General features: G+C 43.4%; 1 protein-coding gene across 5 annotated transcripts in view; it reads left to right on the top strand.

Annotated features, from left to right (window-relative positions):
• Positions 1-23,425, top strand: part of Hasp (Hig-anchoring scaffold protein) — an 809,679-nt gene that overhangs the window by 613,342 nt on the left and 172,912 nt on the right. For all 5 annotated transcript variants that reach the window (XM_070079939.1, XM_070079946.1, XM_070079933.1 and 2 more), the window contains 5 exons: positions 229-411; positions 1,728-1,901; positions 5,413-5,504; positions 7,747-7,859; positions 17,540-18,147. In XM_070079939.1, the coding sequence (XP_069936040.1) occupies positions 229-411; positions 1,728-1,901; positions 5,413-5,504; positions 7,747-7,859; positions 17,540-18,147 (1,170 nt within the window). The remainder of the gene's footprint in view (positions 1-228; positions 412-1,727; positions 1,902-5,412; positions 5,505-7,746; positions 7,860-17,539; positions 18,148-23,425) is intronic.

Genomic DNA, 23,425 nt, shown 5'->3' with positions numbered 1-23,425 from the left:
CTAAGCGATTCTGAAAAAAATAAATTTTTCTAACCATTTATTTATTAATGTATATTTGTTTATTATAAATATTTTCCCCATCCCTTCCCTCCACGTCAACTAATACTGAATAGCAAAACATTTTGATGAGGTTTAAATCTATTTTCTGTTAAATACCTTCAATGAACGTGTACATTAGTTTAAAAGCAAGGCAGTGAGATTTATCATGGCCTCTGGATATACCTGCAGCGCCCTGCATAGTGCCAACTATTGAACATGGTCGCCTACGCAACGATACTCGTGCTGGCTCGCAGGTGCCACATGGCAGCATCATAGATGTGGAGTGCAACCAGAACTACGAACTGGCTTACAGTTTGGCACCTTCTCTCTGCTATAACGGTACCTGGACCAATTATCCAAGATGCCAGCCAGGTAAACACCTCTATAATTATCTGTTTGCATATTTGTAGTGATGTTTGTTCTTTGCTAATATGATCATCATATGTGTTTTTTTGTTTTTCAAAAACTTTCACTTGTAGTTGTAGCCTTAAATTTTTGTTCAAAATTTTCGGTTGTAGTTGTAGCCTTAAAATTTTTTTTTCTAAATTTTCGGTTGTAGTTGTAGCCTTAAATTTTTGTTCAAAATTTTCGGTTGTAGTTGTAGCCTTAAATTTTTGTTCAAAATTTTCGGTTGTAGTTGTAGCCTTAAATTTTTGTTCAAAATTTTCGGTTGTAGTTGTAGCCCCTAAGTCTGTAGAGACTAAATTTATCTTGTAACTGGAAAGTAGTGATTTCTTTCTGGTTTAAATTATATACCAGTAAACGTTTTGTTGCATTACAAATTATTGACGGCAGTAAAGACGTTACAATATACAGAACATTAGTGAAAATACCAATAGTTTTTCTTTTGTTAGACGATCAGAATAATAATAATGATCGTATGAGATGAACTTGAACGTAAGTGATCTTTCTGAGCAATAAATAAATGTACCTAAAAAAAAACAGAAGAGAAAATAAAGGAATTTAATGGAAAGTGGACACATATTTGATGGAGTCGTCCAGTCATGGGGGGAAAATATCAGCCTGGGAAGAATATCGTAGAGCGGGAAGTAAAATCTGATCCCAGAAACGGGAGAATGGTTCCAGTTCCTGGGATCAAGAGACCCTTTGAAGTATTTCATTGAAAAAAAAAATTAAAAGAATTATGGATGTAAATTACTTATTATAAGAGACAGAGGATTTTCCGGAGACATTAGAATTTTTGAAAAATAATATTCCATAACCTATAGCAATAATAATAATAATAATAATAATAATAATAATAATAATAATAATAATAATAATAATAATAATAATAATAATAATAATAATAATAACGGACACATTAAAACTGTGTACCTTATTCATGAATAAGACACATTTGCAACTCCTAGATAATATTGTTGTCGAAACGAGTGAAAACATCAACAGTACCTCTACTGCTTCCAGTGCTGTTTTCACCTGTATCTGACTGAAGAAGACTGTTGTGCTGGCGAAACGTTACTACAATAAAGATACTAACGTGTTTCAAACCTGTCTTATTTTTCAACTCATTAATTAGTCACGCCAGTGTCGTTCACAGTCAAAATCTACATAATCACACTTATTCTTCTTTCAGCAAACACGATTTTGAAAACCGTCGAGAAGCGCTAATTTCCATTAATTTTCTTATCAACCTTCACTGGGTGTTGTGGCCGCGTCCCGGCCAGCACGCTGTAAGAAGCTGCCAGAGCGTCCCAGGCACGGCATGGTCATCGCTCCTAAGACCGACCACGGGAAAAAGGCTCGATATCGCTGCAAGGATGGTTACGAACTGCTGGGACCAATCACCACCAGATGTCACTACGGAAACTGGACAAGCATCACTCCAAAATGCCAGGAAGGTGAGTAGGCACCAACGTCACGATTCATCCTCAACCCCCATGGTCATTCTCAAATTCTAATCGTGCGTGTTCACACACACACACACACACACACACACACACACACACACACACATTAAATCAGAGGTATGATAAAGCTCACGGTTCAGGGAGAATGACCTAGTAGCGACCAGTGAAGAGGCGGGGCCAGGAGCTTGGACTCGACCCCTGCAACCTCAACTAGGTGAGTACAACTAGGTGAGTACACACACACACACACACACACAAAATGACCGTGAAGTATGTGAGGAACTCAACAAGAGATTCAAAGAAGTGTTCACAGAGGAGACAGAAGGGGCTCCAGAAAGACGGAGAGGTGGGGTACACCACCAAGTGCTGAACACAGTGCACACAACCGAGGAAGAAGTGAAGAGGCTTCTGAGTGAGCTAGATACCTCAAAGGCAATGGGGCCGGATAACATCTCTCCATGGGTCCTGAGAGAGGGAGCAGAGGCGCTATGTGTACCCCTAACAACAATATTCAATACATCTTTCGAAACAGGGGGATTGCCTGAGGCATGGAAGACAGCAAATGTAGTCCCAATCTTTAAAAAAGGAGACAAACATAAAGCACTAAACTACAAACCAGTGTCGCTAACATGTATAGTATGCAAAGTCATGGAGAAGATTATCAGAAGAGTGGTGGAACACCTAGAAAGGAATGATCTCATCAACAGCAGCCAACATGGTTTCAGGGACGGGAAATTCTGTGTTACAAACCTACTGGAGCTCTATGACATGGTGACAGCAGTAAGACAAGAGAGAGAGGGGTGGGTGGATTGCATTTTCTTGGACTGCAAGAAGGCGTTTAACACAGTTCCACACAAGAGATTAGTGCAAAAACTGGAGAACCAAGCAGGGATAACAGGGAAGGCACTATAATGGATCAGGGAATACTTGTCAGGAAGACAGCAGTGAGTCATGGTACGTGGCGAGGTGTCAGAGTGGGCATCTGTGACCAGCGGGGTCCCACAGGGGTCAGTGATAGGACCAGTGCTGTTTCTGGTATTTGTGAACGACATGACGGAAGGAATAGACTCCGAAGTGTGCCTGTTTGCAGATGACGTGAAGTTGATGAAAAGAATTCATTCGATCAAAGACCAGGCAGAACTACAAAGGGATATGGACAGGCTGCAGACCTGGTCCAGCAATTGGCTCCTGGAATTCAACCCCACCAAGTGCAAAGTCATGAAGATTGGGGAAGGGCAAAGAAGACCGCAGACGGAATACATTCTAGGGGGCCAGAGACTACAAACCTCACTCAAGGAAAAAGATCTTGGGGTGAGTATAACACCAGGCACATCTCCTGAAGCGCATATCAACCAAATAACTGCTGCAGCATATGGGCGCCTAGCAAACCTCAGAACAGCATTCCGACATCTTAATAAGGAATCGTTCAGGACCCTGTACACCGTGTACGTTAGGCCCATATTGGAGTATACGGCACCAGTCTGGAACCCACACCTAGCCAAGCACTTAAAGAAACTAGAGAAAGTGCAAAGGTTTCCAACAAGACTAGTCCCAGAGCTAAGAGGTATGTCTTACGAGGAGAGGTTAAGGGAAATCAGTCTGACGACATTGGAGGACAGGAGAGATAGGGGGGACATGACAACGACATACAAAATACTGAGAGGACTTGACAAGGTGGACAAAGACAGGATGTTTCAGAGATGGGACACAGCAACAAGGGGACACAGTTGGAAGTTGAAGGCACAGATGAATCACAGGGATGTTAGGAAGTACTCCTTCAGCCACAGAGTAGTCAGGAAGTGGAATAGTTTGGGAAGCGATGTAGTGGAGGCAGGATCCATACATAGCTTTAAGCAGAGGTATGATAAAGCTCACGGTTCAGGGAGAGTGACCTAGTAGCGACCAGTGAAGAGGCGGGGCCAGGAGCTCGGACTCGACCCCCGCAACCTCAACTAGGTGAGCACACACACACGCACGCGCGCGCACACACACACACACACACACACACACACACACACACACACACACACACACACACACACACACACACACACATGTTAGGAGCGACCAGTGAAGAGGCAGGGCCAGGAGCTTGGACTCGACCCCTGCAAACTCAACTAGGTGAGTACACACACACACATACACACACATGTGCGAGGACCAGAAATCTAGGATACCAGAGCACAAAAACATATTGGAATCTGAAAGAATGTTACACCAGTACAGACGGAAAGACCGAGGAAACAGTAAGAGGAGGAGTAGCACTGTTTATAAGAAATCAGTGGAGTTTTGAGATGGGAAGAATGACCAGAAGTAGGCGACTATATAGTATGACCAAGGTTGTGATAACAACGGTAACGTAAATCCCCCCACTAAACAGTCAAGACAAGAATATGTTGAAAGGAACAGAGCAATGACGGATACACAAGCTGAGGCGGCCAGACGGACCCACAAGGACAGGAGAAAGCTACTGGTCATGGGACGCGTAACTTTAATAAGGAGATCGACTGGGAGAACCTAGAACCAGCAATGGAAGGACTTGAGAAGCCAGACTTCAAAAGAGGGAACTACACAGGCATGAGGCAATTCCCGTAAGAAGTGCGGTGGGAAAAAGAGCTGCAGAGAAAGACAGTGAATGAGATGATAGAGTACGTGGCAGGCAAGTGCAGGAGGCAGAGGAGAAATTCGTACCCAGGGGCAATTTAAACAATGGGAATGACATAGTGAGCCCATAGTATACCCAGTGGCATATAAAATCTAAATATAAATGTGCTAGAGCACGGAAAAAAAGCAAAGAAGGCAAAAACTCATTCTAATCTTTTATTATCCAGTGTTCGTGAGCCTGTGTCCACTGTAGCGTCAGTTTTTTGTTCTTAGCTGACAGGAGTAGAATCTAGTGTAGTCTTCCGTAGCTGTAACCCATCTACTTCAAGGTTCGATGTTTTGTGCATCCAGAAATTCTCTTTGCATACCACTGTTGTAATGTGTGGTTATCTGAGTTACTGTCGCCTTCCTGTCAGTTTGAACTAATCTGGCCATTCTCCTCTGATCTTTCCCATAAACAAGGCGTTTTAGCCAACAGAACTGCCGCTCAGTGGATGTTTTCTTCTTCACACCATTCTCTGTAAACTCTAGAGCTTATTGTGCGTGAAAATCCCAGGAGATCAACAGTTTCTGAGATACTCTAACCACCCAGTCTGGCACCAACAATAATATCACATTCAAAGTCACATTTCTTCCCCATTCCTATAATTGGGCTGAAAAACAACTGGCTCTGGGGTGCTGCCACATTATTAGCTGATCAGATATTTGCATTTGCAGGTGTACAAGTGAACTTAAAAACCAGTAGCCACTGAGTTTATATAAGAAGTGTCAAAGGAATGCGAACACTTGTCAGTGTAATCGAGAAACGCACATGTAAACATAGAAGGATAATAAGATTAGTTGGATGTGACATAATGATCAATAGTGAGGTGGTAACCGAACTTATTCTCATCCACAGTTTACTGTCCATTCCCTGGAGAGCTGACACACGGACGCGTCCTGCTGGTTGGCAACATGGGCATGTATGAGTACCGCTCATACGTCAAGAAGGTGAGTCACATGTTACTTCTTCGTGAAGGTGAGTCTCATGTTACTTCTTCGTGAAGGTGAGTCTCATATTCATGTATGAATGATGTTCATTCACTACGTCTAGAAGGTGAACTTGTGTTGTTGCTTCACGTCTGTTTATTGTCTCTTATTTATAATTATGGTTTGTTCTCTTTTCTTTACTGTTGTTTTTAATCTTACAACTTTCATGCATATTCTCTTAGTTTATATTTCATTATCTAATTATAGTGTCAAACAAACAGACACACTGCACTTGTCTTACCAAATATTCGTGCTGTTATTGTGTGACCTCTAACCCCTGCCTTGTGTGACCTCTAACCTCTGCATTGTGTGACCTCTCACCTAACGCCATGTGACATGTCACTCTTACATGATGTGAACTCTGACCTTTACAACATGCAAAATCTGACTTCTGCATTATGTGACTTCTGACACCTACATCATGCAGCATTTGATTTCTGCATCATATGACTTCTGACCCCTTCATCTGACTTTTAACCCCAACATTATGTGACACCTCTGGTTCTTTCATGTGGCCTCTTTTATCTGCAAAGCCTGACCTATGACCTCTACATCATGCGATCACTCACCCCTACAATGTTACATCTTAGCCCTTCAGTATGTGACTTCTTTTCCCTGCGGTATGTGACCTCTTACTCCTACAATATATGATCTCTTACCTCTACAATATGTGACCTCTTACCCCTACAATATTTGACCTCATACTACTACAATATGTGACCTCTTACCCCTACAGTATGTGACCTCATACTATTACAACATGTGATCTCTTACCCCTACAATATGTGACCTCCTTACTCCAACAATATGTGACCTCTTACCCCTACAATATGTGACCTCCTTACTCCTACAATATATGACCCCTCACTTCTATAATATGTAACTCCTTCTGCAATATGTAACCCCTTACTTCTGCAATAAGTGACCCCTCAAGCCAACAGTACGTGACCCCTCAAGTCAACAATATGTGACCCCCCTCAAGCCTACAATATGTGGTCCCCTCACTCCTACAGTATGTGACCCTTTCTACAATGCGACCCCATACTCCTACACTCTGACCCCATCCACCTACAATGTGTAAACTCTAAACTCTTATACCTAAAATACGTAACTCCAGACTCCTGCAGTATGTGATCTCTTACTCCTACAATGTGGCTCCTTATTCCTACAATATGCATAATTTTATTCATAAAATATGTAACCACTTACTGCTAAAACATGTGCAACAGTTGGGTGTTTTATTGCCCCGGAGTTCGATCACCAGCGCACTCAGCTCACACACTCTGGTCCGGAGTTCGAATCTCCGGTACGGCTGGAAAACATTATGGACGTGTTTCCATAAGACACACATCAGTGTAAAATTGGTACCTGGGTGTTAGTGGACTGGTGTGGGTGGCATCCTGGGACAAAACTGACCTAATTTGCGGGAAATGCTCAGCATAACAAGCGGCTTTCTATATAGTAGTATGTTATTGATGTCAGCTATGGTCTGTATACCTTGTACTTGTACTTGTAGAAATAAATATATATATTTATATTGTTGTTGTTAAAAACGTTTCGCCTACACGGTAAGCGTCTTCCGTTGAGCTCCATGGTTCCAGACCATGGTTCCAGACCATGGTTCCAGACCATGGTTCCAGACCATGGTTCCAGACCATGGTTCCAGACAACGAAGCTGAACTCTTCTCCAGGCTGAGGGACTGACCACCTCAAATACTATTTCTCTAAGGTTAATGGACTGATTACATCATCTGTATTTCACTACTATACCTTCTGCCTCTGTATCTGGTGAAACATTTCAGCAATAAATATACCCAACTGTAACAATGTTTGTAGAATTACCGAAAATATGCAGAGTAAAAGGCCACAAGTGCAACTATTGTGATATTTATAAAGCTGTCACAATAGTTGCACTTGTGGCCTTTTACTTTACAAATATTCCCAACTATTGCACATGTGTCTTAATCATCAACTTGTCGGTATTTTATACCATTATCAATATGTGATATTTCACCCAACTTGATTAATTTCGGCCTAGCATGAGCCAGTAGGCCTTCTGCAGTTTTCCTCCATTCTTTCTTATGCCTTGTATGGGCCAGTAGGCCTTCTGCAGTGTTCCTCCATTCTTATTTTCTTATGGGCCAGTAGGCCTGCTGCAGTGCTCCTTCTTTCTTATGTTCTTATGTTCTAATTCCTCTTGCAGGTGAGGAACAATCGACAGCTGAGGTTTGCGTGTGACCGCGGATTCTTCTTGGTGGAAGGTCCCCCGGGAGCCACCTGTGTGCACGGCAGGTGGAGCCCCAAGGAAATGCCCAGGTAAAGTCTTTCCTCATATGGTGGAACTGGTATGGTAATAGCCACAACTGGTATGGTGATAGCCACAACTGGTATGGTGATAGCCACAACTGGTATGGTGATAGCCACAACTGGTATGGTAATAGCCACAACTGGTATGGTAATAGCCACAACTGGTATGGTGATAGCCACAACTGGTATGGTGATAGCCACAACTGGTATGGTGATAGCCACAACTGGTATGGTGATAGCCACAACTGGTATGGTGATAGCCACAATTGGTATGGTGATAGCCACAATTGGTATGGTGATAGCCACAACTGGTATGGTGATAGCCACAACTGGTATGGTGATAGCCACAACTGGTATGGTGATAGCCACAACTGGTATGGTGATAGCCACAACTGGTATGATGATAGCCACAACTGGTATGGTGATAGCCACAACTGGTATGGTGATAGCCACAATTGGTATGGTGATAGCCACAACTGGTATGGTGATAGCCACAACTGGTACGGTGATAGCCACAACTGGTATGGTGATAGCCACAACTGGTATGGTGATAGCCACAACTGGTATGGTGATAGCCACAACTGGTATGGTGATAGCCACAATTGGTATGGTGATAGCCACAACTGGTATGGTGATAGCCACAATTGGTATGGTGATAGCCATAACTGGTATGGTGATAGCCACAACTGGTATGGTGATAGCCACAACTGGTATGGTGATAGCCACAACTGGTATGGTGATAGCCACAACTGGTATGGTGATAGCCACAACTGGTAGGTAAAAGACAGGATTAATCCATTGCATAAGGAATCTTCCATACGAAGAGATATTGAAATCCCTTAACCTGCATTCTGTTGTAAGACGTAGAATGAGGAGAGGCATGATAAATAAGACACATTAACAACAGTTAGGTATCTTTACTCGGAAGCGTTTCGCCTACACAGTAGGCTTCTTCAGTCGAGTATGAGGAGTTTGCAGAAGCAGTAGAGATGTTACATAAGATAAATTATGTAACATCACAGTCACTAGTGAAATGGTTGTGAAGCAGATAGACAGACTGAAGCAAAATAAGTCACCGGGTCCTGATGAGGTTTTTTCAAGGGTTCTAAAGGAATGCAAAATGGAAGTCTGTGAACCATTAACTAATATTTTTAATTTATCTCTTCAAACAGGTGCAGTGTCTGATATGTGGAAGATGGCTAATGTAATTCCTATTTTTAAAACAGGGGACAAGTCGTTACCGTCAAATTACCGCCCAATAAGCCTGACCTCAATTGTAGGCAAATTACTAGAGTCAATTATAGCTGAGATTATAAGAAGCCATCTCGATAAGCATAGCTTGATTAAGGATACTCAGCATGGATTCACAAGAGGCCGGTCTTGTCTAACTAATTTATTAACTTTCTTCAGTAAAGCTTTTGAGGCTGTTGACCACGATAAAGAATTTGATATTATTTACTTAGATTTTAGTAAGGCATTTGATAGAGTTCCGCACCAAAGACTGTTGAAGAAAGTAGCAGCTCATGGCATTGGGGGAAGGGTGCTCTCGTGGATCGAATCATGGCTCACAGACAGGAAGCAAAGAGTGTCCATAAATGGGGTTAAATCCGAGTGGGGATCAGTAACAAGTGGCGTTCCACAGGGATCAGTCTTGGGCCCGTTGTTGTTTATAATATATATCAATGATCTTGATGAAGGAATTACTAGTGATATGAGCAAATTCGCCGATGACACGAAGATAGGTAGGATAATTGATTCAAACGTAGATGTTAGGGAACTTCAGGAGGATTTAGACAAACTCTACTCTTGGTCAGAAAAGTGGCAGATGCAGTTCAATGTAGATAAATGCAAGGTTCTGAAGCTCGGGAGTGTCCATAACCCTAGCACTTATAAGTTAAATAATGTAGAACTTAACCATACAGATTGCGAAAAGGACTTGGGGGTTATGGTAAGCAGCAACCTTAAACCAAGACAGCAATGCCTAAGCGTACGTAATAAGGCAAATAAATTACTGGGATTTATATCAAGAAGTGTAAGCAACAGACGTCCAGAGGTCATACTGCAGCTTTATACATCATTAGTAAGGCCTCACCTAGATTATGCAGTTCAATTCTGGTCTCCATATTACAGAATGGACATAAATTCGTTAGAAAACATTCAGCGTAGGATGACTAAATTAATACATAGCATTAGAAATCTTCCTTATGAAGAAAGATTGAAGACTCTTAAGTTACATTCACTTGTTAGACGAAGAATGAGGGGAGACCTGATCGAAGTGTATAAGTGGAAGATAGGTATTAATAAAGGGGATATTAACAAGGTCTTGAGAATATCTCTCCAAGAGAGAACCCGCAGTAATGGATTTAAATTAGATAAGTTTAGATTTAGAAAGGACATAGGAAAGTATTGGTTTGGAAATAGGGTAGTAGATGAGTGGAACAGTCTACCTAGTTGGGTTATTGAGGCTAGGACTTTGGGTAGTTTCAAATTTAGGTTGGATATAAATACATGAGTGGGATGGGTTGGATTTGAGTGGGACTTGCACATCAGAGCTTATTTCTTGGGTAGCATTGAAAATTGGGTAGGTCAAATGTTTGTTAGTGGGATGAATTGTAAAGGACCTGCCTAGTATGGGCCAACAGGCCTGCTGCAGTGTTCCTCCTTTCTTATGTTCTTATGTTCTTATGTTCTTATGTGAAGATGATGTAATCAGTCCATCACCCTTAAAGACGTAGTTTTGAGGTGGTCAGTCGCTCAGCCTGGAGAAGAGTTTTGATCCATAGTCTGGAACAAAGAGAAGTTGAAGCGACACTATGGAGATTTATATACTGTAAGGTGAGGCGCAGTTCACTAATAAAAGAAAGGTCAGATCCAACCATTCTCACTTATAAAAGTTGCGCAAGTTGCTTTCTGATACTTAGATATTGTGTTGAAGCGTCTGACAGAGTGAATGTTACAGTTGTATACAATACTGACACGTTGATAAGTACTTATCAACATGTCGGTAATGTATACCACTTTCTTATTCATAAACATATAAGAAGGGAAGAGCACTGCAGCAGGCCTACTGGCCCATACTTGACATGTCCTTGTCAACCTCAAACCCATTTAAAAAATTCCCCCAACCCATTATTAATGTTACCCAAGGAATAAGGTTTGTTAACCCTATTAACTCAAGTACAAGTCCCACTCAAATCCAACCCCTCTCACTCATGTAATTATGTAACCTATATTTGAAGCAACTAAAGGTTTCAGCTTCAATAACCCTATAAAGCTTCTTTGCACTGATCAAGGCATTAAAGAGGATGCAGGAGAGCACTGGTTTGGTAAAAGAGTTGTGGATGAGGGGAACAAACTCCAGAGTAACGTCATCGAAGCTAAGGTTAAGTGACCTGACCAGTTAAGGTACGTTTAACGGAGTGAGCTTTTCTCAAATAGTGACGAGATTCTGTTCCGTTGCTCCTGACACTCTATTGTTCCGTTGCTCCTAATATTCCATTGTTCCGTTGCTCCTGACGCTCTGTTCTTCCAGCCTTATTCTCTATATTTAGTGAACAAAATTTACAAGATTATCTTCCTTGCTTAACGCCTCCATTCATCAGTGTTGCCAGGTGTCATCACATTCACCAGTGTTGCCAGGTATCATTATATTCACCAGTGTTGCCAGGTGTCATCACATTCACCAGTGTTGCCAGGTATCATTATATTCACCAGTGTTGCCAGGTGTCATCACATTCACCAGTGTTGCCAGGTATCATTATATTCACCAGTGTTGCCAGGTGTCATCACATTCACCAGTGTTGCCAGGTATCATTATATTCACCAGTGTTGCCAGGTGTCATCACATTCACCAGTGTTGCCAGGTATCATCACATTCACCAGTGTTGCCAGGTATCATTAGATTCACCAGTGTTGCCAGGTGTCATCACATTCACCAGTGTTGCCAGGTATCATTATATTCACCAGTGTTGCCAGGTGTCATCACATTCACATTCACATTCACGCAGTGCTAGGAATAAGATGGGCGAGTTGAGACTAGTTGCTAGTGCAGGTAACATAGATGTATTTGCCATTACTGAGACGTGGTTTAATTCAAAAAGTCGGGACATGCCTGCAGAATGTCACATTCAGGGTTTTAAATTGTTCCAAGTAGATAGAAGTATCGGGAAGGGGGGTGGGGTGGCATTGTATGTCCGAGATCGCTTGAACTGTTGCATTAAAACGGGTATTAAGTCTGAAGTAACACATACAGAGTCTGTTTGGATAGAATTTTCAGAGGGGCATGAAAAATTAATTTTAGGTGTGATATACCGTCCCCCAAATTTAGATAGGGACCAAGGGAGACTACTATGGGAGGAAATTGTAAGGGCCACAAGGCACGATAATGTAGTAATTCTAGGAGACTTTAACTTTAGTCATATTGATTGGAATTTCTTGACTGGGAATTTAGAATCATACGATTTCTTAGAAGTAGTTCAGGATTGTTTTTTGAAGCAGTTTGTGACAGAACCTACAAGGGGAAATAACCTGCTTGACTTAGTTCTGGCAAACAATGAATCCCTTGTTAATAATTTAGAAGTTTCAGAGGAACTGGGTGCTAGCGACCACAAATCAATTACATTTAGAATTGAATGGAAGTATGATAGTAGGGATAACTCAGTAACAGTCCCAGATTTTCGCTTAGCAGATTACGATGGGCTTAGAGAACACTTATCATCTGTTGACTGGGGTAACGAAGAGAGCTATCAATATGACAGTTTTCTGAACACAATACATGCTGCTCAAAGAACGTTTATCCCTTATAAGGAAATTAGATCAAATAGAAATGACCCTAAATGGATGAATAATAGGCTGAAATATCTACTAGGGCATAAGAAAGGAATTTATAGGCGTATCAAAAGAGGCGAGGGTCATCTTATGAATCAGTATATTGACATTAAGAGGGACATTAAAAAGGGGATAAGAAAAGCTAAAAGGGACTATGAAATTAAAGTTGCTAGGGATTCTAAAACTAATCCAAAAAGTTTTTTCCAGGTATATAGAACAAAAGTCAGAGATAAGATAGGTCCCCTTAAAAATAACTATGGGCATCTTACTGACAAAGAGAATGAAATGTGCTCGATTTTAAATAATTATTTTCTCTCGGTTTTTACACAGGAAGACACTAATAATATTCCGGTAATTAATTTTTATAGTGGATCAGAAGAAGATAAATTATGTAACATCACAGTCACTAGTGAAATGGTTGTGAAGCAGATAGACCGACTGAAGCAAAACAAGTCACCGGGTCCTGATGAGGTTTTTTCAAGGGTTCTTAAGGAATGCAAAATGGAAGTCTGTGAACCATTAACTAATATTTTTAATTTATCTCTTCAAACAGGTGTAGTGTCTGATATGTGGAAGATGGCTAATGTAATTCCTATTTTTAAAACAGGGGACAAGTCGTTACCGTCAAATTACCGCCCAATAAGCCTGACGTCAATTGTAGGCAAATTACTAGAGTCAATTATAGCTGAGATTATAAGAAGCCATCTCGATAAGCATAGCTTGATTAATGATACTCAGCATGGATTCACAAGAGGCCGGTCTTGTCTAACTAATTTATTAACTTTCTTCAGTAAAGCTTTTGAGGCTGTTGACCACGATAAAGAATTTGATATTATTTACTTAGATTTTAGTAAGGCATTTGATAGAGTTCCGCACCAAAGACTGTTGAAGAAAGTAGCAGCTCATGGCATTGGGGGAAGGGTGCTCTCGTGGATCGAATCATGGCTCACAGACAGGAAGCAAAGAGTGTCCATAAATGGGGTTAAATCCGAGTGGGGATCAGTAACAAGTGGCGTTCCACAGGGATCAGTCTTGGGCCCGTTGTTGTTTATAATATATATCAATGATCTTGATGAAGGAATTACTAGTGATATGAGCAAATTCGCCGATGACACGAAGATAGGTAGGATAATTGATTCAAACGTAGATGTTAGGGAACTTCAGGAGGATTTAGACAAACTCTACTCTTGGTCAGAAAAGTGGCAGATGCAGTTCAATGTAGATAAATGCAAGGTTCTGAAGCTCGGGAGTGTCCATAACCCTAGCACTTATAAGTTAAATAATGTAGAACTTAACCATACAGATTGCGAAAAGGACTTAGGGGTTATGGTAAGCAGCAACCTTAAACCAAGACAGCAATGCCTAAGCATACGTAATAAGGCAAATAGATTACTGGGATTTATATCAAGAAGTGTAAGCAACAGAAGTCCAGAGGTCATACTGCAGCTTTATACATCATTAGTAAGGCCTCACCTAGATTATGCAGCTCAATTCTGGTCGCCATATTACAGAATGGACATAAATTCGTTAGAAAACATTCAGCTTAGGATGACTAAATTAATACATAGCATTAGAAATCTTCCTTATGAAGAAAGATTGAAGACTCTTAAGTTACATTCACTTGTTAGACGAAGAATGAGGGGAGACCTGATCGAAGTGTATAAGTGGAAGATAGGTATTAATAAAGGGGATATTAACAAGGTCTTGAGGATATCTCTCCAAGAGAGAACCCGCAGTAATGGATTTAAATTAGATAAGTTTAGATTTAGAAAGGACATAGGAAAGTATTGGTTTGGAAATAGGGTAGTAGATGAGTGGAACAGTCTACCTAGTTGGGTTATTGAGGCTAGGACTTTGGGTAGTTTCAAATTTAGGTTGGATAAATACATGAGTGGGATGGGTTGGATTTGAGTTGGACTTGCACATCAGAGCTTATTTCTTGGGTAGCATTGAAAATTGGGTAGGTCAAATGTTTGTTAGTGGGATGAATTGTAAAGGACCTGCCTAGTATGGGCCAACAGGCCTGCTGCAGTGTTCCTCCTTTCTTATGTTCTTATGTTCTTATGTATCATTATATTCACCAGTGTTGCCAGGTGTCATCACATTCACCAGTGTTGCCAGGTATCATTATATTCACCAGTGTTGCCAGGTGTCATCACATTCACCAGTGTTGCCAGGTATCATTATATTCACCAGTGTTGCCAGGTGTCATCACATTCACCAGTGTTGCCAGGTATCATCACATTCACCAGTGTTGCCAGGTATCATTATATTCACCAGTGTTGCCAAGTGTCATCACATTCACCAGTGTTGCCAGGTATCATTATATTCACCAGTGTTGCCAGGTGTCATCACATTCACCAGTGTTGCCAGGTGTCATCACATTCACCAGTGTTGCCAGGTGTCATCGTATTCACCAGTGTTGCCAGGTGTCATCGTATTCACCAGTGTTGCCAGGTGTCATCACATTCACCAGTGTTGCCAGGTGTCATCACATTCACCAGTGTTGCCAGGTGTCATCGTATTCACCAGTGTTGCCAGGTGTCATCGTATTCACCAGTGTTGCCAGGTGTCATCACATTCACCAGTGTTGTCAGGTGTCATCACATTTACCAGTGTTGCCAGGTATCATTATATTCACCAGTGTTGACAGGTGTCATCGTATTCACCAGTGTTGCCAGGTGTCATCGTATTCACCAGTGTTGCCAGGTGTCATCACATTTACCAGTGTTGCCAGGTGTCATCACATTCACCAGTGTTGTCAGGTGTCATCACATTCACCAGTGTTGCGAGGTGTCATCACATTCACCAGTGTTGTCAGGTGTCATCACATTCACCAGTGTTGTCAGGTGTCATCGTATTCACCAGTGTTGTCAGGTGTCATCGTATTCACCAGTGTTGCCAGGTGTCATCGTATTCACCAGTGTTGCGAGGTGTCATCACATTCACCAGTGTTGCCAGGTGTCATCACATTCACCAGTGTTGTCATGTGTCATCGTATTCACCAGTGTTGCCAGGTGTCATCACATTCACCAGTGTTGCCAGGTGTCATCACATTCACCAGTGTTGCCAGGTGTCGTCACATTCACCAGTGTTGCCAGGTGTCATCACATTCACCAGTGTTGCCAGGTGTCATCACATTCACCAGTGTTGCCAGGTGTCATCACATTCGCCAGTGTTGCCAGGTGTCATCACATTCACCAGTGTTGCCAGGTGTCATCAACATGAACCCAGGATCCTATGTCAACATTCTGTCAGGAACATTATCTTAGACACTGTTAGTAACACATGTCAGCAACATTGCCAGGAAAGCTGTCAGAAGTGTTGTCAAGAGCATTTTGCCAGCAATATTTTGTCAACAATTTTAAGTCAACAACAGTGTCATCAATATTATGTCGTCGTTATTTCAGCAGTGAGTTAGACACATGTGCAACACTTCGGTATCTTCTTTGAGGAAACGTTTCGCCACACAGTGACTTCATCAGTCCTATACATAGAAGAATGGTGAAGATCAGAAGGAGTTTGAGGTAATCAGTCCCTCAGCCTTGAGTCCATGTAATCAGTCCATCAATCTTGAAAAGAATACAGTATATGTGCAAAGAAGTGGCTTATATACTGTGGACAGGAGAGGTGCAGCAGTCGTAGGTGGTGTCACATTTGGTGAATCCACATGTGGAAGTTGGTCATGCCTGAAGGTTAGGCAAATGAAGAATTCCCTGAAGTAATTAAGATCCCTAGATGTTGCTGATTTCATCGACTTAAGGCTGAGGGACTGATTACCTCAAACTCCTTCTGATCTTCACCATTCTCCTTTGTATGGACTGATGAAGCCACTGTGTGACGAAACATTTCCTCAATAAAGATACGCAAGTCTTGCACAAGTGTCTAATTTATCAACCTGTCGGTTCTCTCAACCATTTATCCATATATCAGCAGTGTTACGTCAGCATCATTTACCAAAAACATTAAGTCAGCAACACTGTGTTAGCAACATCATTAGGACAATGTAGAAGTTTAAACTGGAGAGCAGCAGTAAAGCGAACACTCCAGGATTGGTTTTGTTGTGGTAAACGTCGGGACAATAAACTATGGCTTATTAGTTTTTCCCTCTCGTTTTCTTCTACAATGTGGAGGAGGCGGTGGCGAGGAGTGTTGCAGGCGGTGGCGAGGAGTGTTGCAGGCGGTGATACCCAGATGTTGCAAAAGTGTTTCATTTATCAACCATGAATCTGAGAGAGAACATGAAACCTTCGTTTATTGCGGCGTATATGTCTTGAGGTTATCATCATCATCATCATCATCATCATCATCATCATCATCATCATCATCATCATCATCATCATCATCATCATCATCATCATCATCATCATCATCATCATCATGGGTGTCCGCAAACAGTGTTATCTCAGGCATATTTTCACACGTGTACTCTACGGGGTTCTGGGATGTGGTTAAGTTTGTAACAGAAGGATTTAAAATTTCAATCTAACCACGGTACGGGTGGAGTTTGAACCAGTGGCTTATGCACTGGCCTGGAGTTTTACGACTCACTCGTCATGGGTTCACCCCCCCCCCCATCCCCTCGTTCCATGGTTCGGAGACTTGCCACTGATCATTAAAACCCTAAAGTAGATCTTTCGATTTTTGGGGCTGTGGTAGACTCGTGTTACTAGATAGCTTTGAAGGACTCCTAATTTCAGACATTCTTGTAAAAGTTTTTAGAGGCAATAGTTGATTCTATCGCACAATCCAATGTTTGAGTAAGAGATTTAGTTCAAACTCCGCCTTTGTTGCATCTTTGCCCTCTCATCTTGTAACAAAAGTTCACTATCGTGTCACGAATGATCATTTCTTCCCTACAGGTGTAAGCCAGACCTCCACCCGAGATTCCGCTGGCTTAAGAGGTCAGTAAACGCTACTGAGTTCGAGGATGGTCGCAATACAACTCTTAAGGGTATCTCTGGAAAAGGTGACACAGAGAGCGCTCCTAGCAGTGTCAAAGAATGGCAGACAGCATCGCGGACCAGGTCTACAAATGGCAAGACTTGGGAAAAACAAACGGGCGAAGACCCAATCGTCAACGAAGGCAAGAGAGGAAACTCTGGCGTAGAAAAGTTATACCCATCAACACCTAGCGTGTTACTACTACCGAAACATTTCCAACTTACTACTGCCGCTATTCCTATTAAAATGCTTTCAAACCTCCCCGTTTCCTCCCCATCCAATAACCTTCCAAGAGGTGCAAATCCTGTCTCTTCAGATATTCAGGAAAGCGTAAATTTAGGAAATCTCCGACCCCCTCTTGTCGATTTGTACAGACTCCTGCAAGCAAAAAACGAGCAATACAAACAGAAAATGGAAAACCAAGAGTGGACTTCCCTAGTGAGAGTTCCCAGAAATGTTGCTGAAAAAGAGAAGAAAGACAAGAATCGAAAAAGAAGGAATAAATGGAAGAAAAAGGGAAAGCGAGGTTAGTTTAGACCAGGTTGGGTTTCTTGCACCATCACAGTTTATCTCTTTTAGATGACCAGTACTGTTTATTTTTGTCAGGTAAAACGTAAACTCGAAGAACACTAAACGCATTCCCAGTTTCGAAATACAGAGTGTCCCAGCTCACCTACTCCAAGTAACACCAGGTCCCTCTCACAATTCTTAAAGAGGCAGCTTTGCCACAAGTAAAATTTGATGCTTCTGTACCAAGTAACAAGATTCTATCCCATTCTATCCCTTTCTTCTTACGCCAAGTAACATTAGGTTCCTATTTTCCTTCATCGAGTAATACCAGATTCATCTCTCATTGCCACATGTAACACCTAGTTTCTCTATCCCTGCTTCTAGTAACACAATAGCTTCCTCACCTTGTTCCAAGCTTATCATTCTCTGCTCGTGTTCCAAGTAACACATGGGGTTCTTCTCTTAAAACACACATAAAACACCAAAATTATCTCTCCCCGTGTTCCCAACAACACTGTGGTCCTCCCTCCCTCCCTGCCCCTCAAAGATGCCTTAATGGGGAGTAGATGCTCTTGATCTAAGAAATTCGATCTGTCCTCCTGTTCCTTGAACTATAATTGATTTTTCCCATCCCCTCTGGGCTCTGCGCTTACCAATAATAATAATAATAATAATAATAATAATAATAATAATAATAATAATAATAATAATAATAATAATAATAATAATAATAATAATAACAACAACAACAACAACACATAGAAGCATTTTGGTAGCTGCAGGATCCGAGGACGGTATCCACTTATTCTATAACCCAGCCCCCTGTGTATCAATGCACGCGGCTGGAATAGTGCAGAGTGCGGCATAAGGTGATAATGCAGTTAAATATTAAGAGTGAAGATTTGAAGGGAATCAGAAAAGACCTTCACAAACCATCATATGGAAACTAATATTCGAAATTCTTTGATAAAAAGAATATATGAAGATATGCTTAGCCTAAATCTAATTAAGACCTTTCAGACAGACCAACGAGACGAACATCCTAAAATACACCAGCACATTAAGTTTGAAGCCGTCCATAAGTTGTGAACACAGAGGAGGTGAAGCTAATCAGATGCGACACTCACACAGACCAAAAACCAATCTAAACTTTTCCCTAAGGAAGAATAACGAGCTTTTAAGAATACAAATACAATAAGTAAGTTTTATATAATCATAGTGTACAAAAAAATACAATTTTTAAAAAAATGGTCTTGAGGCTACACTGGTGGTGTAGGTATTTAAAAGAACATTAAGCTAATTTAAACACTGTTAGTTATTTGTGATAAAAAAAGAACCATTTCTAAATTATTTTAACAAAAAAAATTTAGTAAAATTAGCTCATAATAATTTATAAAAGCTAACATATATTTTAATCCAAGGAAACACTAAACCCGTAGAGGTGATATAGCGACAGTAATATGGGAGGTATTTAAATTCGATTCAAGCAAGTGGAAATAAGTCCATTTTCTTCAATCAAGATTCTCTCACAAACATCAAGACGAAATAATGATATAAGGTAAAATAATATTATACCTCTTCAAGGTTAATACCACAAGAGCATCTGCACACCCAGTACTGTCTCTACCTGTCACACGAGGCTGTCTCTACCTGTCACACGAGGCTGTCTCTACCTGTCACACGAGGCTGTCTCTACCTGTCACACGAGGCTGTCTCTACCTGTCACACGAGGCTGTCTCTACCTGTCACACGAGGCTGTCTCTACCTGTCACACGAGGCTGTCTCTACCTGTCACACGAGGCTGTCTCTACCTGTCACACGAGGCTGTCTCTACCTGTCACACGAGGCTGTCTCTACCTGTCACACGAGGCTGTCTCTACCTGTCACACGAGGCTGTCTCTACCTGTCACACGAGGCTGTCTCTACCTGTCACACGAGGCTGTCTCTACCTGTCACACGAGGCTGTCTCTACCTGTCACACGAGGCTGTCTCTACCTGTCACACGAGGCTGTCTCTACCTGTCACACGAGGCTGTCTCTACCTATCACACGAGGCTGTCTCTACCTGTCACACGAGGCTGTCTCTACCTGTCACACGAGGCTGTCTCTACCTGTCACACGAGGCTGTCTCTACCTGTCACACGAGGCTGTCTCTACCTATCACACGAGGCTGTCTCTACCTGTCACACGAGGCTGTCTCTACCTGTCACACGAGGCTGTCTCTACCTATCACACGAGGCTGTCTCTACCTGTCACACGAGGCTGTCTCCACCTATCACACGAGGCTGTCTCTACCTATCACACGAGGCTGTCTCTACCTGTCACACGAGGCTGTCTCTACCTGTCACACGAGGCTGTCTCTACCTATCACACGAAGCTGTCTCTACCTGTCACACGAGGCTGTCTCTACCTGTCACACGAGGCTGTCTCTACCTATCACACGAGGCTGTCTCTACCTGTCACACGAGGCTGTCTCTACCTGTCACACGAGGCTGTCTCTACCTATCACACGAGGCTGTCTCTACCTGTCACACGAGGCTGTCTCTACCTATCACACGAGGCTGTCTCTACCTATCACACGAGGCTGTCTCTACCTGTCACACGAGGCTGTCTCTACCTGTCACACGAGGCTGTCTCTACCTGTCACACGAGGCTGTCTCTACCTATCACACGAGGCTGTCTCTACCTGTCACACGAGGCTGTCTCTACCTATCACACGAGGCTGTCTCTACCTGTCACACGAGGCTGTCTCTACCTGTCACACGAGGCTGTCTCTACCTGTCACACGAGGCTGTCTCTACCTATCACCCGAGGCTGTCTCTACCTGTCACACGAGGCTGTCTCTACCTGTCACACGAGGCTGTCTCTACCTGTCACACGAGGCTGTCTCTACCTATCACACGAGGCTGTCTCTACCTGTCACACGAGGCTGTCTCTACCTGTCACACGAGGCTGTCTCTACCTGTCACACGAGGCTGTCTCTACCTATCACACGAGGCTGTCTCTACCTGTCACACGAGGCTGTCTCTACCTGTCACACGAGGCTGTCTCTACCTGTCACACGAGGCTGTCTCTACCTACCACACGAGGCTGTCTCTACCTATCACACGAGGCTGTCTCTACCTGTCACACGAGGCTGTCTCTACCTGTCATACGAGGCTGTCTCTACCTGTCACACGAGGCTGTCTCTACCTATCACACGAGGCTGTCTCTACCTGTCACACGAGGCTGTCTCTACCTGTCACACGAGGCTGTCTCTACCTGTCACACGAGGCTGTCTCTACCTATCACACGAGGCTGTCTCTACCTATCACACGAGGCTGTCTCTACCTGTCACACGAGGCTGTCTCTACCTATCACACGAGGCTGTCTCTACCTGTCACACGAGGCTGTCTCTACCTGTCACACGAGGCTGTCTCTACCTGTCACACGAGGCTGTCTCTACCTATCACACGAGGCTGTCTCTACCTGTCACACGAGGCTGTGTCTTCCTGTCACACGAGGCTGTCTCTACCTGTCACACGAGGCTGTCTCTACCTGTCACACGAGGCTGTCTCTACCTATCACACGAGGCTGTCTCTACCTGTCACACGAGGCTGTCTCTACCTGTCACACGAGGCTGTCTCTACCTGTCACACGAGGCTGTCTCTACCTGTCACACGAGGCTGTCTCTACCTATCACACGAGGCTGTCTCTACCTGTCACACGAGGCTGTCTCTACCTGTCACACGAGGCTGTCTCTACCTATCACACGAGGCTGTCTCTACCTGTCACACGAGGCTGTCTCTACCTGTCACACGAGGCTGTCTCTACCTATCACACGAGGCTGTCTCTACCTGTCACACGAGGCTGTCTCTACCTGTCACACGAGGCTGTCTCTACCTATCACACGAGGCTGTCTCTACCTGTCACACGAGGCTGTCTCTACCTGTCACACGAGGCTGTCTCTACCTATCACACGAGGCTGTCTCTACCTGTCACACGAGGCTGTCTCTACCTGTCACACGAGGCTGTCTCTACCTATCACACGAGGCTGTCTCTACCTGTCACACGAGGCTGTCTCTACCTGTCACACGAGGCTGTCTCTACCTATCACACGAGGCTGTCTCTACCTGTCACACGAGGCTGTCTCTACCTGTCACACGAGGCTCACACGAGGCTGTCTCTACCTATCACACGAGGCTGTCTCTACCTGTCACACGAGGCTGTCTCTACCTGTCACACGAGGCTGTCTCTACCTGTCACACGAGGCTGTCTCTACCTATCACACGAGGCTGTCTCTACCTGTCACACGAGGCTGTCTCTACCTATCACACGAGGCTGTCTCTACCTGTCACACGAGGCTGTCTCTACCTGTCACACGAGGCTGTCTCTACCTGTCACACGAGGCTGTCTCTACCTATCACTGTCTCTACCTGTCACGAGGCTGTCTCTACCTGTCACACGAGGCTGTCTCTACCTGTCACACGAGGCTGTCTCTACCTGTCACACGAGGCTGTCTCTACCTATCACACGAGGCTGTCTCTACCTGTCACACGAGGCTGTCTCTACCTGTCATACGAGGCTGTCTCTACCTGTCACACGAGGCTGTCTCTACCTATCACACGAGGCTGTCTCTACCTGTCACACGAGGCTGTCTCTACCTGTCACACGAGGCTGTCTCTACCTGTCACACGAGGCTGTCTCTACCTATCACACGAGGCTGTCTCTACCTATCACACGAGGCTGTCTCTACCTGTCACACGAGGCTGTCTCTACCTGTCACACGAGGCTGTCTCTACCTGTCACACGAGGCTGTCTCTACCTATCACACGAGGCTGTCTCTACCTGTCACACGAGGCTGTCTCTACCTGTCACACGAGGCTGTCTCTACCTATCACACGAGGCTGTCTCTACCTGTCACACGAGGCTGTCTCTACCTATCACACGAGGCTGTCTCTACCTGTCACACGAGGCTGTCTCTACCTGTCACACGAGGCTGTCTCTACCTGTCACACGAGGCTGTCTCTACCTGTCACACGAGGCTGTCTCTACCTGTCACACGAGGCTGTCTCTACCTATCACACGAGGCTGTCTCTACCTGTCACACGAGGCTGTCTCTACCTGTCACACGAGGCTGTCTCTACCTGTCACACGAGGCTGTCTCTACCTATCACACGAGGCTGTCTCTACCTGTCACACGAGGCTGTCTCTACCTGTCACACGAGGCTGTCTCTACCTGTCACACGAGGCTGTCTCTACCTGTCACACGAGGCTGTCTCTACCTATCACACGAGGCTGTCTCTACCTGTCACA

Source organism: Cherax quadricarinatus, chromosome 6 (genome assembly GCF_038502225.1).
Source record: "Cherax quadricarinatus isolate ZL_2023a chromosome 6, ASM3850222v1, whole genome shotgun sequence".
NCBI lineage: Eukaryota > Metazoa > Arthropoda > Malacostraca > Decapoda > Parastacidae > Cherax > Cherax quadricarinatus.
Note: the sequence above shows the minus strand (reverse complement) of the source record. Positions and strands in the feature narration are given on the sequence as shown.